The sequence below is a fragment of the Parasteatoda tepidariorum genome, chromosome 8 (genome assembly GCF_982258835.1).
Source record: "Parasteatoda tepidariorum strain Cologne lab strain chromosome 8, Ptep-v5.0, whole genome shotgun sequence".
NCBI lineage: Eukaryota > Metazoa > Arthropoda > Arachnida > Araneae > Theridiidae > Parasteatoda > Parasteatoda tepidariorum.
Genome location: NC_141762.1, coordinates 53,760,757 through 53,781,531, shown reverse-complemented (window position 1 = coordinate 53,781,531; position 20,775 = coordinate 53,760,757). Strand labels below are relative to the sequence as shown.

At 30.5% G+C, this 20,775-nt stretch overlaps 1 protein-coding gene across 1 annotated transcript in view; it reads right to left on the bottom strand.

Moving 5' to 3' along the window:
• LOC107454398 (sodium channel protein para) overlaps nucleotides 1–20,775 on the bottom strand; it is a 226,289-nt gene that overhangs the window by 91,768 nt on the left and 113,746 nt on the right. Inside the window, exon 2 of the mRNA XM_071181380.2 lies at nucleotides 3,747–4,095. Coding sequence (XP_071037481.1) covers nucleotides 3,747–4,070 — 324 coding nt within the window. The 5' untranslated portion in view covers nucleotides 4,071–4,095. The remainder of the gene's footprint in view (nucleotides 1–3,746; nucleotides 4,096–20,775) is intronic.

Sequence of the window (20,775 nt, the reverse complement as noted above, 5' to 3'; positions counted from 1 at the left end):
ACTAAGCAAATATTCATTTCCTCATTATTTTCTTATTCCTTATATTTATAACATTCTTATTCCTTATATTTAAAACATTAAGCGTGACTGCTATATTTTTCTTGTCTAGTACCTTATCCTGTATCTTGTTACAAAAAATTAGAAATTTCTGACATAAATCGTTTTCTTGAAATCACTATCTGGAGAAAATTTTCCATGTAATTGAGGTGTTAATCATTATTTATTGTGGATAGATTATTGAGGGTGTAAAACTAATACATTACTATTCGTAATTCAATTCAATTTCAGGGATTACATTACGAATTGAGGTTTTATTTTCAAAGATTTATAATTGCAAATGATTAGATTGTAAATTCAAAGGGAATTTAATAAACAGCAAAAAATTTTCCCCTTATTTTGGTGCCTATGGATACTTTGTAGTTCCTCTTGATCGTAGGGTTAAAACAAAACTTGAGATACCAGTCAGGAATTTTAATCTTAATGTACCTTATTATCTGTAACTCACAGTTATGCGAAAAAGCCTGCAAATACGTCTAAAAGTTTCAAATCAAATGGTCATTGTTATTCAAGTGGTTAGTATTAAAAAATGCCAACGTCACGAAAGCAACCATGCTATAGTTATCCTCTGAGTGCTGCGCGTCTGGGCAATTTGTATGGTATTTAATTTTCTCCTCACTTTTATCTCGTTGAAAATTTAGAATGAAACAAGTTTGTAATCCAGGAAAGTAAATAATTAATAAGGCTAAAATTTCCTGTTTGTGCTCTATACTCTATATAAAATAGCCCTCACTTCATGACTTCCACAGATGGTTTTAAGCAGTTGGTTGAAATGTTTGACTCTAACTCCAACTCCGATTTATACTCAAGAAAGTGTTAATTTAATTATTTAGTAATTGTTGATTTAAAATTATATGTTTTTATTTTTTGCACAATTAAAGTACTTAATTTATTTAAATTTTTTATTTTGTATTGTACATAACAGTTGAAATAAATTTAAATATATATATTTACAAAAAAAATATTTACAAAAAAAAATATTTATTAAAAAAAATATTATTATGAATATATATATATTTATAAAAATATATATATATTTACAAAATATTGAAATTATGAAAAACCCTTACAAGAAAAGAATTATGAGTCAATATTTCACACGAAGACTCACGACTATCACATATATAAATGTCTTAAGCCTAAAAAATTGATTACTGATTCTTCAAATAAAAAATAATTTCATTCAAATCGTGCTATGTCTAGAAGCATAATAAGCTCTACTATAAAGGCGAATAATTCTCGAATTTTTTATAATCTTTTTGCTAAGTGGTATTCATTGAATACTGGTTTTGTGGTAGTCATATTTTTCAAAAATACCCATGTATGTCTGGAAATATCTATAAAATTTTTTTAAATTTTTATTTATTTTTATTTACACAAGGTTGAATACTTTGTGAAATTTTTAAAATATTTTTGCAGCGCGTTATTCATTTGAGACTGGTTTCAGATTAGAATTTGGAAGTCATATTTTCATAAAATATCTATAAATGTCCAAAAATTTCTAAATTTTTTAAAAATATTTTATTTAGTGAAAATCGCCGTGAGCATGTACAGCGAAAACATAAGGTTGGATAAGGAGCGAATATTTCATAATTTTTATACTGACAAATAAACCATTCTGAGAATTACTGATGCACTCGAGTTTTCTCTGGATATATAAGAAACCGAAGTTTTTTGGTTGTAATCAGGGAAGTTGTTAAAGGTTTTTTGGAAAAGAATATTAGTAAGTAGGTTCGTTTTTCAAAGTCACTAAATAATCTTAAGGTATTCAAAATATTTAGTTTTGCAGTAATTAAGGATGTTGGTGTCATCAAGTTGCGCAACAGGCTTTTAAGAAATATAAAATGTACACTACAAAACCTTTTTCACGAGAAGAAGAAAAAATATTCTGTTTTACAATGAAGCAGATGGCAATGGTAAGTAGGACAATCTTTTAGAGGAGAATACTGAGTTTAAATAGGGTTTTAAATTTTACCACACGAATTGCTTTCTCCAGAAAGAAAACAATATCGTTTAGGAAGTCCATATTAGAGGAGAAACTATAATGTGACTTGGACTTAAAGAGTATTTGGACCACTCAATTGACCAACCGGAATTCGGGTCATTCTCATTTTCAGTAAGATGCAGCGTTGCTATGACAACCACACCCGCTCACCAACTCCATCTTGGGATAGCTGGCGCCAATTTCCAACCCTAAAGGGAAAATTCTCCCTAGGCATTAAATTTAGATCGCCAGATGATTCATTGTTGAAATTTACTCACTGGATTTTATTGCCCTGTTCCAGGAAGATTTAATCTTCTTCTTTCCCCCTTTTGGAATGACTTTTGGGCTTTTTAGATGACATTCTGCGAGGGTTCTATCTCATAAAAATGGATGCAACGTGGTTGAGTTTTCTAATGGAAAAACTGAAAGATAATGGGTGCTGTTTTCAGCTTTTACAATTTTATGAAGGTCGAATGGAAACAAAATATTAATTACTTAGTGGGAGGGGATTGGAACGGCCTTGATCTCATTGATAAACGTTTTTGTTTGTGAAAGGGAATGCTTTCAGAACAGATACCCAAATGTGGGTCGTTTTCATTTTTGGGAACATTTAAGGCACTTATCTGAACCACGATCCAGATTTAACGATAGCTTCCGGAGATGAGAGGCTGAAAGAAATTGAACCCTCATAGAATATGGTCAAACTGAGAGGATGGTTAAACTGATGTATCACTGAAGGTGCCTGCCATCTGTTAATAATCAGATACATGCTAAGTTTCATCAATGATTATTCAGTTACCGGTAGAAACCAAGGATCAATTTTACGCTTACTTAATCTTGGTCCTTTTTGTCGAGTCAACACATTATTCCAGGAAGGAGTGCATGCTGATGGTTTTTAAAATTGATACATATTCTCAATGCAATGAAATTAGAAAAAATTACAAGAAAATTGGAACTTCTTAGTAATAACGTTTTATTTGGAAGGGAAGCAGTGCAAACATCAAAAGGAAACACAGAGACGCAAGACGTGCGTGTCTTGTTGACATTAACTACCACATCACGGTAACTGATTGATTTATAGGAGGTAAGTGATCTAGTTCAGCTTTATGGGGTACCAACTCTGTTGCAATTGAATTTTTCTATGATAATTAAAAAAAAAAACATTTTACACTTAAAGAGTCGCAGAACAACAGTGACACTCTCTTAACTATCTAACATGAAGGTAATGCAAAAGCAGCAAAGGTTAGCATAAATTCAATGTTGATGCTTAGATGGTCGAAATGCAAACTTTATAATCAGATGGTAGAAGTTTTTAGTAAACAGATTTCTCACGTTATGAAAATTGTTATTTGAGCCATGACAGATTAGTGGTTAAGGATTGAGCTGTCATTGTAAAGAACTAGGTTTCTATTTTTGGAGACATCTTGAAGCTAACCCAGCTTTATATCCATAGGTATCAGCATGATTGGGAATTAAAGGCTGTTAGTGTGAAATACTGACCACATTACCATCATCATGACACTGTCACAAAAATGTGGAGCCACTTCTATGACCTACTGGCTCACGATAGTGGTTTAAGATTTGAGTAAACTTGAATAAAGGTGTTAGTTGCTTTTTTGTGAGAGGAGTTTACTTTTAGACTATCTGATGCGTACTTAGAGTATCAGATTTTATTTGAATAATGAATTTTAATAAGTGTACTCACTCTTTCGTTCTCATAAAACTTGTCTAGATCTTCGATGGGCGTGGCGATGAGCTCTGGAGGGAAGTCCGGCGCGAGCGCCCGAGGAAGGGGCATTCCCACCTCGAGTGCGGGATCGGGCTCTAGCCTTTCTTCGTGATGAGGAATGGAATAGTGCTCAGGTACCCCGTCCGGCCCGATCTCACCCTCGGCCTTCAGGCGCTCTCTTTCAGCTTTGCGGGCGTTGGCCTCCGCTATCCGAGCCTCGATGGCAGCCAGTGATTCCTTCGTAAAGGGACGGAATAGAGGCACCGTCTCCTCATCCGACTGCTCGTCGCCGGAAGACATCACCGAGCGATCACCGCCGCCTCCTCTGAAAAAAACATTAAACATCTTCAAATCAAAATACTCTAAATTTATCAACATTAAACATTGTTAATTTTAAAATTGACAACATTTTTGAATTTGAATAATTTGGTTCTTTAACACTTCCCTATTATGTACATACTTTCCTTCCCTTCTGTACTTCCCAGAAAAAAAAATCCGATGTGAAAAAAATATATATATACATACACCGAGGAGCCATTACATTATGACCACCCTCCATCTATAACAATGGGCTCGCCCAGGTTTTCATGGTTTCTCGCCCAGGAGCAATGTTTTCATGGGGCACATCAGGACCAATAAACCTAATAGAACAATCCCTGACGTCTGTAAGCTACTTAAACATAGTTACAGACCAGGTTCACCCATTCATGGCAACAGTTTTTCCTGCGGGGGATGGTGCTTACCAACAGGAAAATGCCCCATGTCATAAGGATCGAATCGTCATGGATTGGTTCGAGGAACATTCCAGCCACTTTCAAGCCATGTCTTGGCCCCCAAATTCACCTGACCTTAATCCAATAGAGCATTTGTGGTCCTACTTGGAAAATCAAATTCGTGCTGCCACGCTACCCCCTCGCAATGTGAGGGAATTGGAGGACCAGTTGGTGAGCGCTTGGTACCAGATACCTCAGACTATCTATCAGCACCTTGTAGAATCAATGTCACGGCGGGTGCTAGCAGTTTTGAGGGCTAAAGGTGGTCCTACATGTTATTAGCAGGGTGGCCACAATGTAATGGCTCTTCGGTGTATACCGGTTTCGGTATAGTACTAGACCTGGTATGATATCGGAACTGGTGTTTCATAAGTTGGTCTAAATTTTCGGTATGATACTGAACCTGGCACGATATCGAAACTGATGATTTATAACATGGTATTATTTTTGATATGATATTGGATTTGGCATTATATGAGTTCCAATATGATGCCAGTTCTAGTATGATACCTGAAATCGGAAACAGCGTTTAATAAACCGGCATATTTCCAGTAGAGTTAAAACTGGATGTCCTTTTTGCTTATGAGCATTATGAATAAAGAGCACCAAAAAAGCGGAACAACCCGAGTATTAAAATTTAACTTAACAATTAAAAATTCCTGAACAAGCTACTTTTACGACTAAAAGTAAGTTTAATTACTGTTGTCGACAACAAGTGTATACATGATAATCGTTAAGGGTGCTAAGACTTAAATATAGTGTTAGCTGTCAAAAACTTTAAATCTGCTGTTTGATAACTCTGTAGGTAAAAGTGGTCACCTTGTTTATTTACAGCGATGTTTCATAAGGTCACATAAGGATTGGGTTATAATCTATACCCAGAGACTTGCAGACTCAGTCTACCGCAATGAAGATTTACTGAAGTTATCAGCTCGAGTCCCCCTACATATACATTTCAGATTCTTAATCCTCCTCAATAGTGTGAGTAATAGTAACTATAACGCAATAATCATTTCAAATCACGCCTTAAACAATATCTAATTCGTTTGCAAATATTGAGCCATAATGCCACAGAAAAAAAAACCTCATTCAACCATCTGTAGTTATTAATCCTGGGTCTTTCAAAAGATGGGATATTGAATGATGTGCACTGGAATTAGCCTTCAGAAAAAAGAAAAGTAGAGAAAGGAATAAAATATAACAGCGGAGCTAAATATGCTACATATCTGTAAACCGTCTTAAGGAATGATGTAAAATATTGATTTTGGCACAAAAGCTGTAAATTCTATTTTAAATTTAATCACAATCCAAAAACACGCCCATCAAACACTTTATAAAGTTTTTTGGAAGTTCAAAAATTCCCCATCTGTAGTCTTCAAACTATTGAACTTCAGGAATAATATTAAAAATAATAATGTTAATAATGATAACATTAATAATAATAATAAAAAGACGTATTCGACTTTTTAAAATAATTTTCAAAGGAATAATAAAAATTCAGACGAACGTATATGCATTTCTATTAGTTCCCTTTTTAACACTCTGAACGTTAGTTCAGGTTTTTTCCGAACTTCCAGATGCAGGCCTTCCTGCATTAGATATTTTGATGCAAATAAAAACTGAAACCTGTTTCTCCATTTATTAAATGAGAAAATAGTACGGTAGCAGTTTTTACGTAGTAGCATGTTTATAATACCTGAATCATAGCACCAAATCACAAGCTCGTGACATTTTAGAACCCTAAGTACAAATAAGAAAATATGTAGAAAAATGCTCTCGAAAGATAATCGAAAGGCACGAGCTCAACAACAGAGAGGGAAAAAACAGTTAGTAGTTAAAAAAAAAAAAAAATAAAAAAATCAAGAAATAAAATCACCTAATTGGATATGTAGACAAGCATCCAATGCAGACCAGTAATGCTAGTGTTGCCGAACCATAGCTTAAAACTGAAATGTATTCCTCCATGGAAGGCCTTTTTTATTAAATTAGGTACATGTCCATGTCCATAAATCTAATTGGGGTGCCATTGCTTAACAGGGGATAACGAAGAAAATTCCAGCTACCCAAAACAAGTTATTCACTATTGTAAACAGATTTAATACGATATATTTGAGATGGTATCACATTTCTGTTGAGACTGATATATATTAAGAGAATTCGATTAAGTTAATTTATTTTGAAAAGGAATCAAATGGTTATTACTTTTATCAAAAATATTAATTTGGATCTCACAGAAATTTAATGTAAATCAAGAAAATCTGATCTGAGTTGGATTGACCAGTTTTTAAGATTAGATAGTGCTGGCATTAGAATAGATAGTGTTGGCAATATCAATTATGTATTATAACAAACATTTGAGTATTATAAAATTTTAAGAATTTTAATTAGAAGTGATAAAGGATAAATATAGATTCCATCAATATTTGCTTTAAAAAAACTGTTTTCACTTATAGTTTTGTAATCTTTTTTAAGACTTAGATATACAAATTTTTACATCACTTTTATCTAAATTTTCAATTTAATACGAACTTGATTATAGTTAACAAATAGCAAAGTGGATTTAAAGTATAATATCTAAATATGTTATCAATTGATGCTTAGTATTAATAAATTGTATACTATACTAATATATACTCATTTAATTAACCCAGTATATACGAAAATTTACCCCTTAATATTATCTTCCTCCTATCCTTTATTATTTAACGTCGCCAAAACAATTTTATGCAACCTTACACCACCAGATAAAATGCCAAAAAAGGAAAAGATTTTATTCTTGGAAATGTATGTTTACATTACAAAGTGTATTCCCCCCCCCCCAGTTTAAAAGTGAATTTGTTGGAAGTAAATTTGTTCAGTGTCAACTGTCAGCCATAACATTTTCGCTTTCGAATATAGTCTCTAAATCGAAAAAAAAAACTTTATGAAACGTATTTTTACTAATTTTAATTAATCAATCAAGAGACAATTCAAAATAAAAACTAAAAATATTATTTTTACTGTGTTTTAAATAGATCAATTTTATGTTACCCTTATTTTTAATTTATTGTCATAAAACATTTTTAAAAATGCCAAAAGTGCCATTTTGTTATGCTTATTTTCCCGCTCTTATTTTGATTTTTGATTTTGATTGTTTTCTAAATTAAGAGTTTAAAACTAAATGAGTTATTTCTTTATTATAACGTAATTCTATGATATTTCTTAATCATCCTGCATTTTGTGATAAATTAATTAGAATCAGCGTCTAAACTTATTAGCCATTTCACAATTATAATTTTTTGTCATAAATTTTATAAGTAGGCTGTTATAAATTACCTTTAAAGTGATTTGTTAAATGATTTAAAACTTAACACTCAGTTTCATGCATAATGCATACACGAAGTGTATTTAATATATCAGCCTGCTTGGTAATCGAAATTGTTAAATTACGGTTGCATAACAATATACTTTTAATTTTAAATGTTAAAAAATGATTACACAACAAAATCTAATATATATAATTCTCTTACGTGGCTCCCAAATTTTGGCTGTATTTCTTTTCCGCCGGTGGCAACGTTTGTTTTGTTTTGTTTACGTTACTATTTCTCTTACACGGCGACAAAAAAAGCCTCATTACAACTCCCCGAATGGCAACGCTAGAAAATCGACCTATGATTGCCGCTAAAAATGTCACATGCCACATCTAGGTGATGTGGCTCAACATATAGCTCTTTTAAAAACGGAAACTGAAATAACCAGAGAGCATGAGCTGCGGCAATCTCATACTATTAAGTTAGGCATAAGTGAGTAGTCTTTGTCGATAGATCTCTATTTTAGTATTTTGTCGAAAGCGCTTTTCTTCACGAATTTATATGTTACGAATTTATTTGACGATTTTTGATTTACATCACGAATTATACTATAGCACATTTCTAATAGGTTTATCGAATTACATGTCATTTATTTGAATTCAAATTTATTTTAATGACTTAGTATTTACTAAAAAGATGTAATTTTTTCTTAAAAAAAAGTTTTTATATGGATTTGAATGATTGTTTTGAATTCTTAGAATTTTGTGCATTTGCAATGTACCTAAGTTAGTAGAGAGCGAAGCGAGCTTGGTTTGCGAAGCAAACCATATAAGATTGCATAGCAATTTTCGGGGATTGGCGAGCGTTAGCGAGCAGGAGGCTCAACCTACTAGTTATTTATGTTTACTTCATAATAGAATCACGTGAAAAATATAATCAAACGAAATCTTTCATACTTTTTACCAATCAAATTTGATTCAAACATTAAGATTAAAGAAATGAATGTCGGACGTACACTGCAAAAAATTCCGGATCAAATTACAGTGAAAAGTACAGGCACTCAGGATGCTGGTACACTTTACCGTAAAATCCATTTTTACCGTTAAGTTTTACAAAGCAAAAAAATTTGATATACAGTAATTTTTATAATTATATTTACAAAAAGATTTACTTTAAAATCACTTAATAACTGTAATTAAATAAATATTACTGTATATATTATATTGTAAGAAAATTGAGGAAATATTGGAAAACTTTTCGTACATTTACAACATAAGAGTAAAAATAGAATATACTAAAAGATAGAATGTTCAAAAAGTTTCAAATGATAAAGATTTATCAAGACGTGTTTTGTAGCTACAAAATGATATAAAGCTGCAATTTTCGAATGGATTTTGTCAAAAGTGGAAAATATTATTTTTCTCACGTCTATTTCGCTCTAAAAATTTTGATTCGGAAGTGTTAATATATTTTTTCTCATTCTTTCGGATCAAGCTAAGGTGAAAAGTTTTTCGCTTGAAAATAAATTACAAGAGTTTTATAAAGAAAAATTTCAGCGTTGAGCATAAAATGAACAAGTGAAAATCAAAAAAAATTTTTGTTTATGGACTTTTTCAGTTCCTTAATAAAAAAATTTTGTTTAATGTCTAAATAAGTTCACTTAGAAGATTTTTCATTAAAGCATACCGTTTCTAAGAGTTTGAGTGTGTTAATTTGATTTTCAATAAAAATGTCAATCATTCGCGTCTACACAGTTTCTTTTTGCAGAAAAAAAAGAGGAGTTTTGAATGCATTTTTTATTGTTCCGAACAATGAACATAACAAAAAACCACGAAACGTATTTAAAATTTAAGATAATTGAGAATTAAAATAATAATTTAATGATGATTTAACTTATATAAGTACTCTGTAATCTCAGTACGTAAAGCCAAAAATAAAAAAAAATAATAATAAAAATTAGAATAATAATAAAAAATACAGCATGCTCGTACGCTGTATTGGAAAAAAAATTCCTGAATAATTTTTCATCTAGATTTTTATGAGATAGGTCTCAATCTTAATGGTGCCAGGGACTAATCTTAAATAAGATTAACAGTTTTTGTTACTATTTTTTTGTACTACAGTTTTCCTGTATTACAGTTTTTTTTTATATAAGTTTTAAAACTATGCAAATTTTTTTCCAATGATTTTACTGAACTTTTAACTAAGTAATCGAAAAAAATTAACTAGAATTAACTTAACTAGATTTAAGCAGAAAAAAATAAGCATTCACATTTTAACCAATTTTATTTGCCATAAAAGTTAAGGCACAAATGATAATATTTATTCAGAGAAAACAAAATGGAAAATTTTAATAATAGGGGTGGGAGGGATGGCTTAACTTTAAAACACGTAGTTTTCCATTGTAAGGACAGGATTCTGCATATTTTCTGTATCGATCGTGAACCTCGCTGTTTAAATGGGTCGAAACCTGCAGCCCGAAGACTCCCGAAGTGTGTAGTAAACGGTGACTGGTGCATGTTAAATCTGTCGGATCACAAAGTCCTCCATGTTCCCATAATAAATCAATACCTTTCAGTATTGAATTTGAGATTGATCGTTCTTTGGTTCAGGTCAAAATTACGATCTGTGGATGAATGAATGATTCCGCCCTATAAAACCGGTGTGACGTATGGGTGTGGCAGAAGTCGAATTCTTGGCCATAGATGGCGCCACCGAAAAAGAAGAATCCCACCTCCTCTGCCTTAATGACTGACACGAAAACAAGAACTTGTAAAACAATACCTCAAGTACTTTGTATTGGTTTAGGTCACTTAAGTGAGAGGCAGCATGAAAGTGATATGTTTCTTAGCTGTGAACCATTATTGTGTTCAAGTAGATTTAGATATGCTGGCATTATCTTGTTGGAAAACCTAATGCGGTAGCCGCATCTCCGATCACAGCTGGAAAAATATGAAAACCTGATCGATGAAACATATTTTTCCGCGAAGAACTCACCAATCAGGTTTTCTTATTCTCACGATGGTGATCAGATGTGAGGCAACCGCATTCGGTGTGGATGCTTCTTAATGTAAGTTTAAAAGTTAGTGATTGGATTCCTGGTGAATGTTGATAGTCAAATAAGGTTTTAGAACTACATAAAAATGAAAAACTTGTTTGTTCATAGAATTTAAAGGAGTCTCACTCCATAAACTGAAGGTTTTGACATTTTTTTTGTATTTCAACAGCTCGTTAATCCATTCATATATGTATGTCATACTTTGTCTCGCTTGTTTATGATGTAATTTAAGATGATGTAATTATGACGTAATTCCCCAGTTGTACCTTTTCATTAAGGCTCCTATACTATCAATACCTATATCCTGTCTAATTGAGGGGTTCTACTTTTCATGAATTCATTTACAAATGAGATCTCTTGAAACAATATTATGACCAATTTGATTTGTCTTTTGTTGGACATTTATGGTTTGAAGGTGATTTCTGGAATTTTTCTGTTCTCTCATAGTTATAGTAGAGTGTAATTCTCACCACGTGTTCAAATTAAATACTACTAACACTTGGCGAATTTCTTATATTTAAACATCGTAAATATTTTCAAAGTTCTCAAACTTACAAAGTATTAAAAACTCTTCGCGTGTGAATTGCTTTATTTTCTGGCATTATAACTGAAATTTAAATGTAACACCAAGGAATCATAGTTATAGCTAAAAATTTCTAACTTGGCGCAATGTGTTAAAAAAATCTGTATTTAGTTTCTCTTGTGTCTGAACTTTTGGGGCAAATTAAATTACGAATTAATTTTTTTCCTTTTTTTGCTTTTCATTTACTCCAAATAATCTTTTTCTGTATGTAAATTATACTTACAGTAAAATAATTAGAATAAAATCTGTATTTTATTGAAATTTGTAGTATAGTTAAGTGTGTACCTAAATTTTTGTGGCACACTTTATCTATCTTTCTTATGTAAGGAGAAAACTTTTCGATTTTGTTTGCCTCCTTAGATAGGTATTAGCTTGTAATCTATCCAATTTTTTTATCTATGAGACTGCTTCAAATAATTCAAAATCTTGATACACTTTATGGGCAGAGTTTTGTTGATTATATGAACGAAATCGAAAATTTTAACGAAAAAACAAAGTTTTCCACCAAACTTTGAATAAACTTGTGAATAGTTTTTTTTTCAAACTTCATTTGAATAGAAGGCCATCTCAACTATTAACACCTCAACCTTTATGTCGGATAAGTGTAATGTTTTTATTATTCTTATTATCTTTTTCTACTTTAGTGCTCTTTACTTGACAGCAAAAATAGACAGGAAGTGAACAAGTATTAAACTAAAATCGGAATGGTTTATGAACAAAATATATCTTATGAACATGAAAGGGAGTCCATCTTCTTTCCTTAAAGACTGAATAAGGGGGCCAAGTATTCAACTTAGGCCTTTATATTGAATTCCAATATAAAACTCGGAAATTTTCAGCCGATTTGATTGAAAATTGTACTATTTATAATTGATGAAACATTGAACTGGTACAAACTAGTACTATATAACTTTTCCCTGTTAATTTTTTTTTGCAATGGTTTCCAATTTTGATTTTGTTTGCAGAGAAGAATTTTTTTAATGTAAAAATCATCATCCATGACCCTATTATATCTATGGCTCTATTACAAGCAATTTAAAATTTAAATATCTCTCGTGGGTGCTGATTTAATAATTATATTAATAAAATTGCTAATGATAATGAAAAAATCAAAATATTTCCTCCAAATTTTAAACACTTATAAGTTTTTTTAATAGTCTTTTTTTTTGTATGCATGTATCGATACATATTGGCGTAGTATCGATACATAGGCATAGCGTATGTATCGATACATGGGCGTGACGCGAGAGAGGGTAAACTTTTTGTTTTTCGAAAACTGTTCGTTTATTTTAAGTTTTATGTACATATGCCGACTTATTATTGATGTGTATGTACATTTATATATAAATGCATGCATGAAACTTAAAATAGACAAACAGTTTTCTAGAAGCAAAACGGGAAAAAAACGCGTGGCCCTCTTGCGACGCCCATGGGTAATGATACATTAAATTTGATACATATAATATATTGATTCTTATCGGTGCATATAATGTACTGATACATAAAATTTCTTTAAATACAGAAAAAAAATTTAATCGATAATAAATAGGGAGAAACTGAAATTATTTTCCCAAAAAATTTCTATTACTTAGAACCCATTGTCGGATGTAAATATTTTTTTTGGATATTTGTGTACATTCATTTACTTGAACAAATAAAAAGAATTTCCTTATTTTTAATCAGAAAAACTATATTAATGATTTTGGAGAAAATAAAAAAGTTTTTCTTATTTGAATTATTTTTGTTACACCTATTCCTTACCAGATGATAAATATTTTTTGAATATCCCTATGTATCTATTTAGTTTGTATAATGAAAAATAAATTACATTTCTTTGATCATCTGAAACCAATTGCAATTAATAATAAATTGGAAGATAATAAAAAGGAAGTTCTTTTGCTTACAGTTTAGAAAAAATTTCTTCTACATTTTTCTCCTCGTTTGATTATTGAATAAATAAGAAAAATCCTTGTATTACATTAAAACGAATTCTTTGACTTTTATAGGTTTTTGCTAAATAACCATTTAATTAAAGAACTAGTTAAATGAAAAGAAATTCGATGGATATTAAGAGAGCTCTTTGAAGAGAAGTATTGAAGAGAAAGGGCATTGCAATGAGTGAGAACAGCAGGGCTTGCAGACGATAGCTAGCCGTTGTTATGGCAACTAAACTTAGAGGGTGGCTTATTGAACGCAGTAATAATTGTCCACGGAAAGACCTAAGTGTTTATCTGTATAAGAACGGCTGAATTCGATTGGGAGATTTAAAAAGATATCTATACTTAGAACAACTTATTTAGTGACGAAAGTTTTATTTTTAAATGCCCGTTTACGAGTGTAGTTGATAAAAATAAAATGAAAGTTACTCTATTGCGAATGCAGTGTATTTCGTGATTGTTTACTTTATTGGCAATCATGCCATGAGAATTTAAGGAATACATAGCAAATAATGAGAATTTTCTGATTATTTTAATCTGGTGATAATTATGTAACGAGAATGATAAGAAATACTTTGCATGTCCAGAGACTATTTGCAATTTATTTTAGTGATAATTATGTCACGAGAATGATAAGAAATACTTTGCACATCCAGCGACTATTTGCAATTTATTTTAGCGATAATAATGTCACGAGAATGATAAGAAATACTTTGCACGCACAGCGACTTTTTGGTAGTTTGCTTTGGTGATAATTATATCATGAGAATGATAAGAAATACTTTGCACACTCAGTTACTTTTTGGTAGTTCGCTTTGGTGATAATTATATCATGAGAATGACAAGAAATACTTTGCACACTTAGTTACTTTTTGGTAGTTTGCTTTGGTGATAATTATATTATGAGAATGATAAAAAATATTTTGCACACTCAGTTATTTTTTGGTAGTTTGCTTTGGTGAAAATTATATCACGAGAATGATAAGAAATACTTTGCACACTCAGTTAATTTTTGGTAGCTTGGTTTGGTGATAATTATATCATGAGAATGATAAGAAATACTTTGTACACACAGCAATTTTCTGGTGGTTTACTGTGGTGATAATTGTGCTATGAAAATGATAGCAAATACTTCGCATAAATAACGAATTTTCTAACTGTTTACGCAGATCATAATTATCTCATAAGGAATATTTAGCGCGTACAGTGATTTTTGGTGATTATTTGCTTTATAAATAATTATATATACTATAGAATAATTAGGAATATTCTATGCATGCATCAGATTTTTCTACGGTTCACTTTACAATGATAATTATGCTTTGATAAAAATAATGAATACCTTGAATGCGCTGTGCGCGAAATAAGAAAGTGGACACTTTAATGACTTTAGGTCTAATGATTGGATTTTCACAATCATTGGATTAAGATGTGAGCTAAATGATTCTAGAGTTATAAACTAAGTAATGATTCTAGAGTAATAAACTAAGTAATGATTCTAGAGTAATAAACTAAGTAATGATTCTAGAGTAATAAACTAATTAATTGCTACAGGAGTTATTATAAGTTAAGAAATCAGATTCAAAAATGTACTTTCCCTGAATAAATGTAGCTACCTTTATTCGGAATCTTTTTCTCTCTAAATGTGGGGGTGGCTGAATTCTAGAAAATAGGGTTGCACCTTAGCTTAGGTAGAAAAGTGGTTTTGCCTCTTCTGTTATTTTCATTTTTTACGAATTTTATCATACCTAGAACTATCGAAAATTTTTATCATACGATTTATAAAAAATGTTTATCCAAAGATGTAAAAAATTATATTTTGTTATTATTAATAAATTTTTATTATTTAATTCACTAAGGGTCGAATAAATTATGAATTCTAAGGTATTTAAATTTTTAGTCTATATTAGTCCACATTTTAGTCTATAGTTTAGTTAATATTTTTTAGTCGATTAGTTAGTCATTTAGTTTAGTCAAAATTAGTCAACATTTTAGTCTATATAATTTTGAATAAAAAAACTCAAACTTGAACGAAATCAGTGAAATAGTAAACATTTTTTGAAGCTAATCAGCGTAAAAAAAAATTATATTAATATTAAGGGGCTCGAACTTTTGATCATTATTTTGTTTAAACTAGTGGAACTGTATTTTCCAGGTAGCAGCTATTTGATAGTAGCTACAGATTGCAATATATGAAAATTTAGCATGTATTTCAGCAGGTCTATTGTGAAGATTATTAATAGTCTCATCGTGTAGCACATAGTTACTTTACTATACCTAGATACCACTCTCATAACTATAGCTGAAGCCGCTTGGGAGTTAGAAAGGTGGATAGGGACTTTCAACTTGTATACCCTTTAAAATATACTTTAATGTTTTATTACGCTGTTTACAGAGGTAACATCATGACTCAGCTGTTATTCAATTGAATACGCTGATTATCATATATGTTCAGAAGCTTTATATAATACGAAAGTTTATCGCAGGAGTTCTCAAACCTTCTTTGTTACCTTTGAAATTGAAAATTCAATGCTGAGCCATAATTTTTTTCTATGCAACATTTATTAAATAGAACAACAAAATATCACTGGCGATGTAAAATATATTCGTTTTTTAAGCTTGCATAACTTAAGATTTCACCGAACAACTTTTGTCGGTACTAATTACTCAATGCAGACTGAAAAAATTTTAAAATAGCAATTTCTTTTTTTCATTTTATGAAACTGACATTTTTATATTTGCTACAAATTTTTACTTCGTTTTGAAAACCCAATGAACATGAATCGAGATTTGCATTTTGTTTTAGATTGTGAAGAATTCTGTTTCGAGTAAAAAAGAGTGGTTACAAAAAACACAAAAACCTAATATTTTTTTTTGTCTTTTAACGTATACTAAAAATTTCGAAATTAATTTCTTATCGCTGTATTTTTTCGTTGACTATCTATTTATGTGTTCAATGTTTTACCCGTTCTAGGAAAAAGATTAAATTTTTTAATTTTAAACTTTAAAATATATTGTTCAGAGATGTTTTTAATTTCAAACATGACCTGCCTTTTTGTGGAGCATTGGAAATCATTTTGTGAAGCAAAGTGATCCATAAAGAACGGCTTAAGAACCTTTAGTATAGCGGAAAAACATATTTAGTGTCGCTTTTAGTAAACACTTAAAACATCAGATTTAGGAACTTTTTATGGTTCGCTTTACAGGAAGTCTTAAAAATGACTGACAATTTAAGAAAAATCTATTTCTGAAAAAGGAGGACAAAAGAATGTAAATTTGCCATGCTCTGTTCACGAATTTCTATTTCTCCCCCAATTAGTTTCAAAAACCGAAAGCAGATGGCGCTACTCAGAATACTATCTAAATAAAATGACGCTTGGAAAAACAATAATAAAATTCTTAAAAAATTGTTTTGTTTGTAATTTGGGCAACGATTTTTTGGGTAAACACAAGAAATTTTTGTGGAAATTAAATGATACAGGAACGTTGAAAGATTAATGACACACATCAAAATAGATATAAAGCAGACGAAAATTATCTTTCTAAAGCTAAAGTGTGATAACACGAGAATTAGATAAGATATATGAATCCTGTTGCTTTTGTATTAGAATAACAAATAAAGTTTATTTGTTGACGTTGCTTTTTTGTTACCTAAACTGTAGTCCACTTCTACATAGAAACGCTTACACATACTTAAGGAATAACACTTGCACAAAAACTGTGATTTTTGTTTTCAAAGAAGTTCGTGTCTATGTACCTTCCTAACCAAATTTCACAAAAAACATTTTGGGCTTCAGAGTAAATAACATGCTAAATGTGTTTTTGCTTTTTATACGACAAGCTTGTCTATTCCTATAATGTTTTATTAAGAAATGTGCAAGCAACAGAACTTATGCAAATAAGTTTGACCCTCAGTTTGTTTCTCTCAATCCAACCTCCCCCCCCACGATTGCTGCTTCAAAATTATTTTTGTTTCTTGACATTGAACTTCTTTATTTTTCAAAATTAAATATTGTTCAATTAAAAGACGCCAACATTTATACATAATTTTTGGTTACTATAAAAACTTACAAGAGGTTTTTCGCTGCTGAGATTATTTAGCAATAATACAAAAAGTTAATTTTTAGGATTTCTTTGCATTTTTAAATACTTATTTTGCAATAATTATTTTAGTTGCATACGATATATTTATTCAGTTACAAGACACAATTTTGCATAAAAATTTATTTAAAAGTGAACATAACTTATTAAAAAGTAAAAGTAATTTACTTTTTTTAATAAGTTATCGTAAATAGTTAAACATTAACGTATGAGTTAAAAGTAAATATTGTTTCATAATATTTACTTTTTGATAAGTAAAATTTTTCGTTAAATAATTGTATTTTTTAATCATAAAACGTTGATTAATAAAGTCATACGTGATTATTTTATATTATGGGAACATCCCTTTTAGTACTAAGTGTTTAAATTTGAATAAAAACAGTAATTCACAGTAAATTCACAGTTATATACCGTTGTAATTTTTGTGCTCCTGACGCAAATATTTGGATCTTTTTTGTGTATTAATTATCATATGAAGTGATATAGAGATACGCCATAACATTTCCACTACTTTCAGTGGTTGCTGTGACCAACTTATATTTTTGATCTGAAGAATTTCCTGTATAGTTAGACTTATACTTATGTTAGGAAGATCTAAGATAAGATAATTCGATTCATTCTATTCAATACTTTCTATTCTATTCAATACTTTCTATTCATTATAATATTTTAATACGGGGTCTTAAGTCTGAATGTCTACAAATTGATTTCAACTAGCTGTCATGACTATATCTTTGCAATTATTACCAACAAATTTGAGGTTTTTTCCCATAAGATGGTAGATTTTTTTCTTCAGATAAATTTCCATAGAAAAAAACTAATTTTTTTTTAGTTAGAAGAATATGCTTTTAACACTGTGGTCTCTTAAGGCTAACGGTAATCGTGTTAAATGGTCCATTTTTTTTGCTACATACTTATCTTTTGTAGCATACTTATACTTTATCTTACCTAAGTAGTGTGTGGAGATTTCAAATGCAAAATTAGTCTTTTTCAGAAAGCTACAGAGTTTTTCACAATGATATTTTTCGTATAGTTTCTATTCTTTTCAGAATATACAAGTTTATAAATATCGTATAAGTTCATACAAGCGGCTTGTCTGCTTCTTTGAAAATAGCACTTGGGACAAAAAAACATGCAACCATAATACATTGCATTATAAACTGAGAGGTATTATTGCATTATTTCTACTATTCCCTACATAGCAGAGAAGTGGAGTCACTTAGTATTCACTCGAGCCAATTTAAAAAAATTCTTGATCTAAAACGTATTACTTAATCGCATAAAAACGTTGAAGTATCTCGAGTGTAGATTTGAAATCGGAAAATATCTAAGTTAAGTTCAACAATAACACTGAGGAACAGAAGCATGTTGTTCCCCAGTGTTATTGTTGAACTTATTGCGAGCCTGCATGACACAGAACACAGTAAAATAACTTTAAAAAGAGCTTTTTTATAGCTATTCAACCTCTGTTAAAATGACCAATTTTAAGGTCAGTTTGTTAGGAAATACCTGAATTGAATTCTAAAAGACAATTTTTTTGCATCAACCTACTCCTCTAGAACGTTTGACGTTTTGATGTTTGACTAACATGACGTTTCTTGAAATTCCGAAAATTCCAGATGTGAAATTGAAGTTTAAATTTTAAGATTTCATGAATTAAAATAATGAAAAGCAATAAAAATTTTAACATAGAATTAACGAATAAAATTAACGAAAAAGAAAACAAAAACAAAACTGCGTTGTTGAAATAGACGCCGTGTGAAGGAATATAAAATTAATGAAGGATATGAGAGTCAGTGTGATAAAACCTGAAATGATTGCCATCTTGACATTCAAAAGAAGTGTTAAAATTACTACTTTGACCTACAAAAAAAGAGCAAAAGTTTTTAAACTGGCGATAAAAAAAGTGTCGAGACAGCCCATGGAGGGCCAAAGCCTGTTTTCCTGATCTTAGGCTCTGAAGTACAGGAGCCGATCTTCCGGGTTGTCAGCCTATCACTAAACCTCCAGTGTTTTTCTTATTTTTATTTCAAGAACAAAATGATTCCTCGTGCACCACTGAAAAAGTACAACACGAGGCTTACAGACGTAAGTAACCTCCACAGTTTAGTCTCCAAACATGATTGGTACTCATTTATACAATTTATATTATTAATCAATTTCGACTATTTATCACCTCACTGAAGAAATAAAGACTGAGTCAATTATTCCCGGTTCAAGGATAGAACCCCATACCTGTGGCACGGGAAAGCTGGTAAAAAAAAACACTCTTGATAAAACTGCTCACAAATCAGAAGTAGTCAACTTGATCTTAAATTTGCAATGATAAATAAAATAAATAAGTAAGTAAATAAATGAACTGATGATTGCAAATTTTGATGCAATTTTCTGCCTGTCTAAAACTTCCATTTTTAAAGCTGGTTTATGGTGCGTTTTTTTTTTTCATTGTAAGTTTCACTCTCTTAGTAATTAAATAAAATAATCCAACAAATTAGCACAATTATATAAATTTCTAACTCTATTTAAATTAAGAATTATATGTTATTGGATTAATGCTTACCAAAAGAGGAGTTTAATTATTCCTTTCCTGATTAATTTTTTAATTAAAATTAGCAATAAATTAATTTTACACAAAGGAAATTAAAATTAATTTGTTATTAAATTGAAGGGAATCTCAATTTAACACGTATGTTATTTTATTCAAAATGTACTGCATTTATTGGAAGTTATCAAAATCTATTTATTTACTTTCACTATTTTGTTTCTTCAAGGTTTCTGTATTTAAAATATAATTTAGTGTTATATAAAATAACAATTATAATAGTAAAACAAAACTATAATTATAGCTTTTCCATACTTATTTATGACCCACATTTAAGTTTTTTTCGTTTAAAAAGTTTAATAGAATTTAAAACCATTAATTTGAATTTGCAAGGTAAACTTTGCCTGAATTGGTTTTCTCAATACTGATATATTCACTCACACCTATTCATTAAAAAAATGCCAGAACGTTAAAATTGTATTACGCAAATTAATAAACACATATAATCTTGAATTAGGTACAGAAATATGAAAATTATACAGTTTTAATCTATTTTAATACGTTTTTTTATTAGATGCTCAGCAGAGTGCAGAGTTAAAACAACTATCTATCTCTTTTCAAGTTTTGTGAATCATCTCTATGAGTGCCGACCGGCCTGGCCTGTGTAGGGCTCAGGGAACCGAACTTGCATCAGAAAGGTTCTGTGTTCGAATCCCGGACA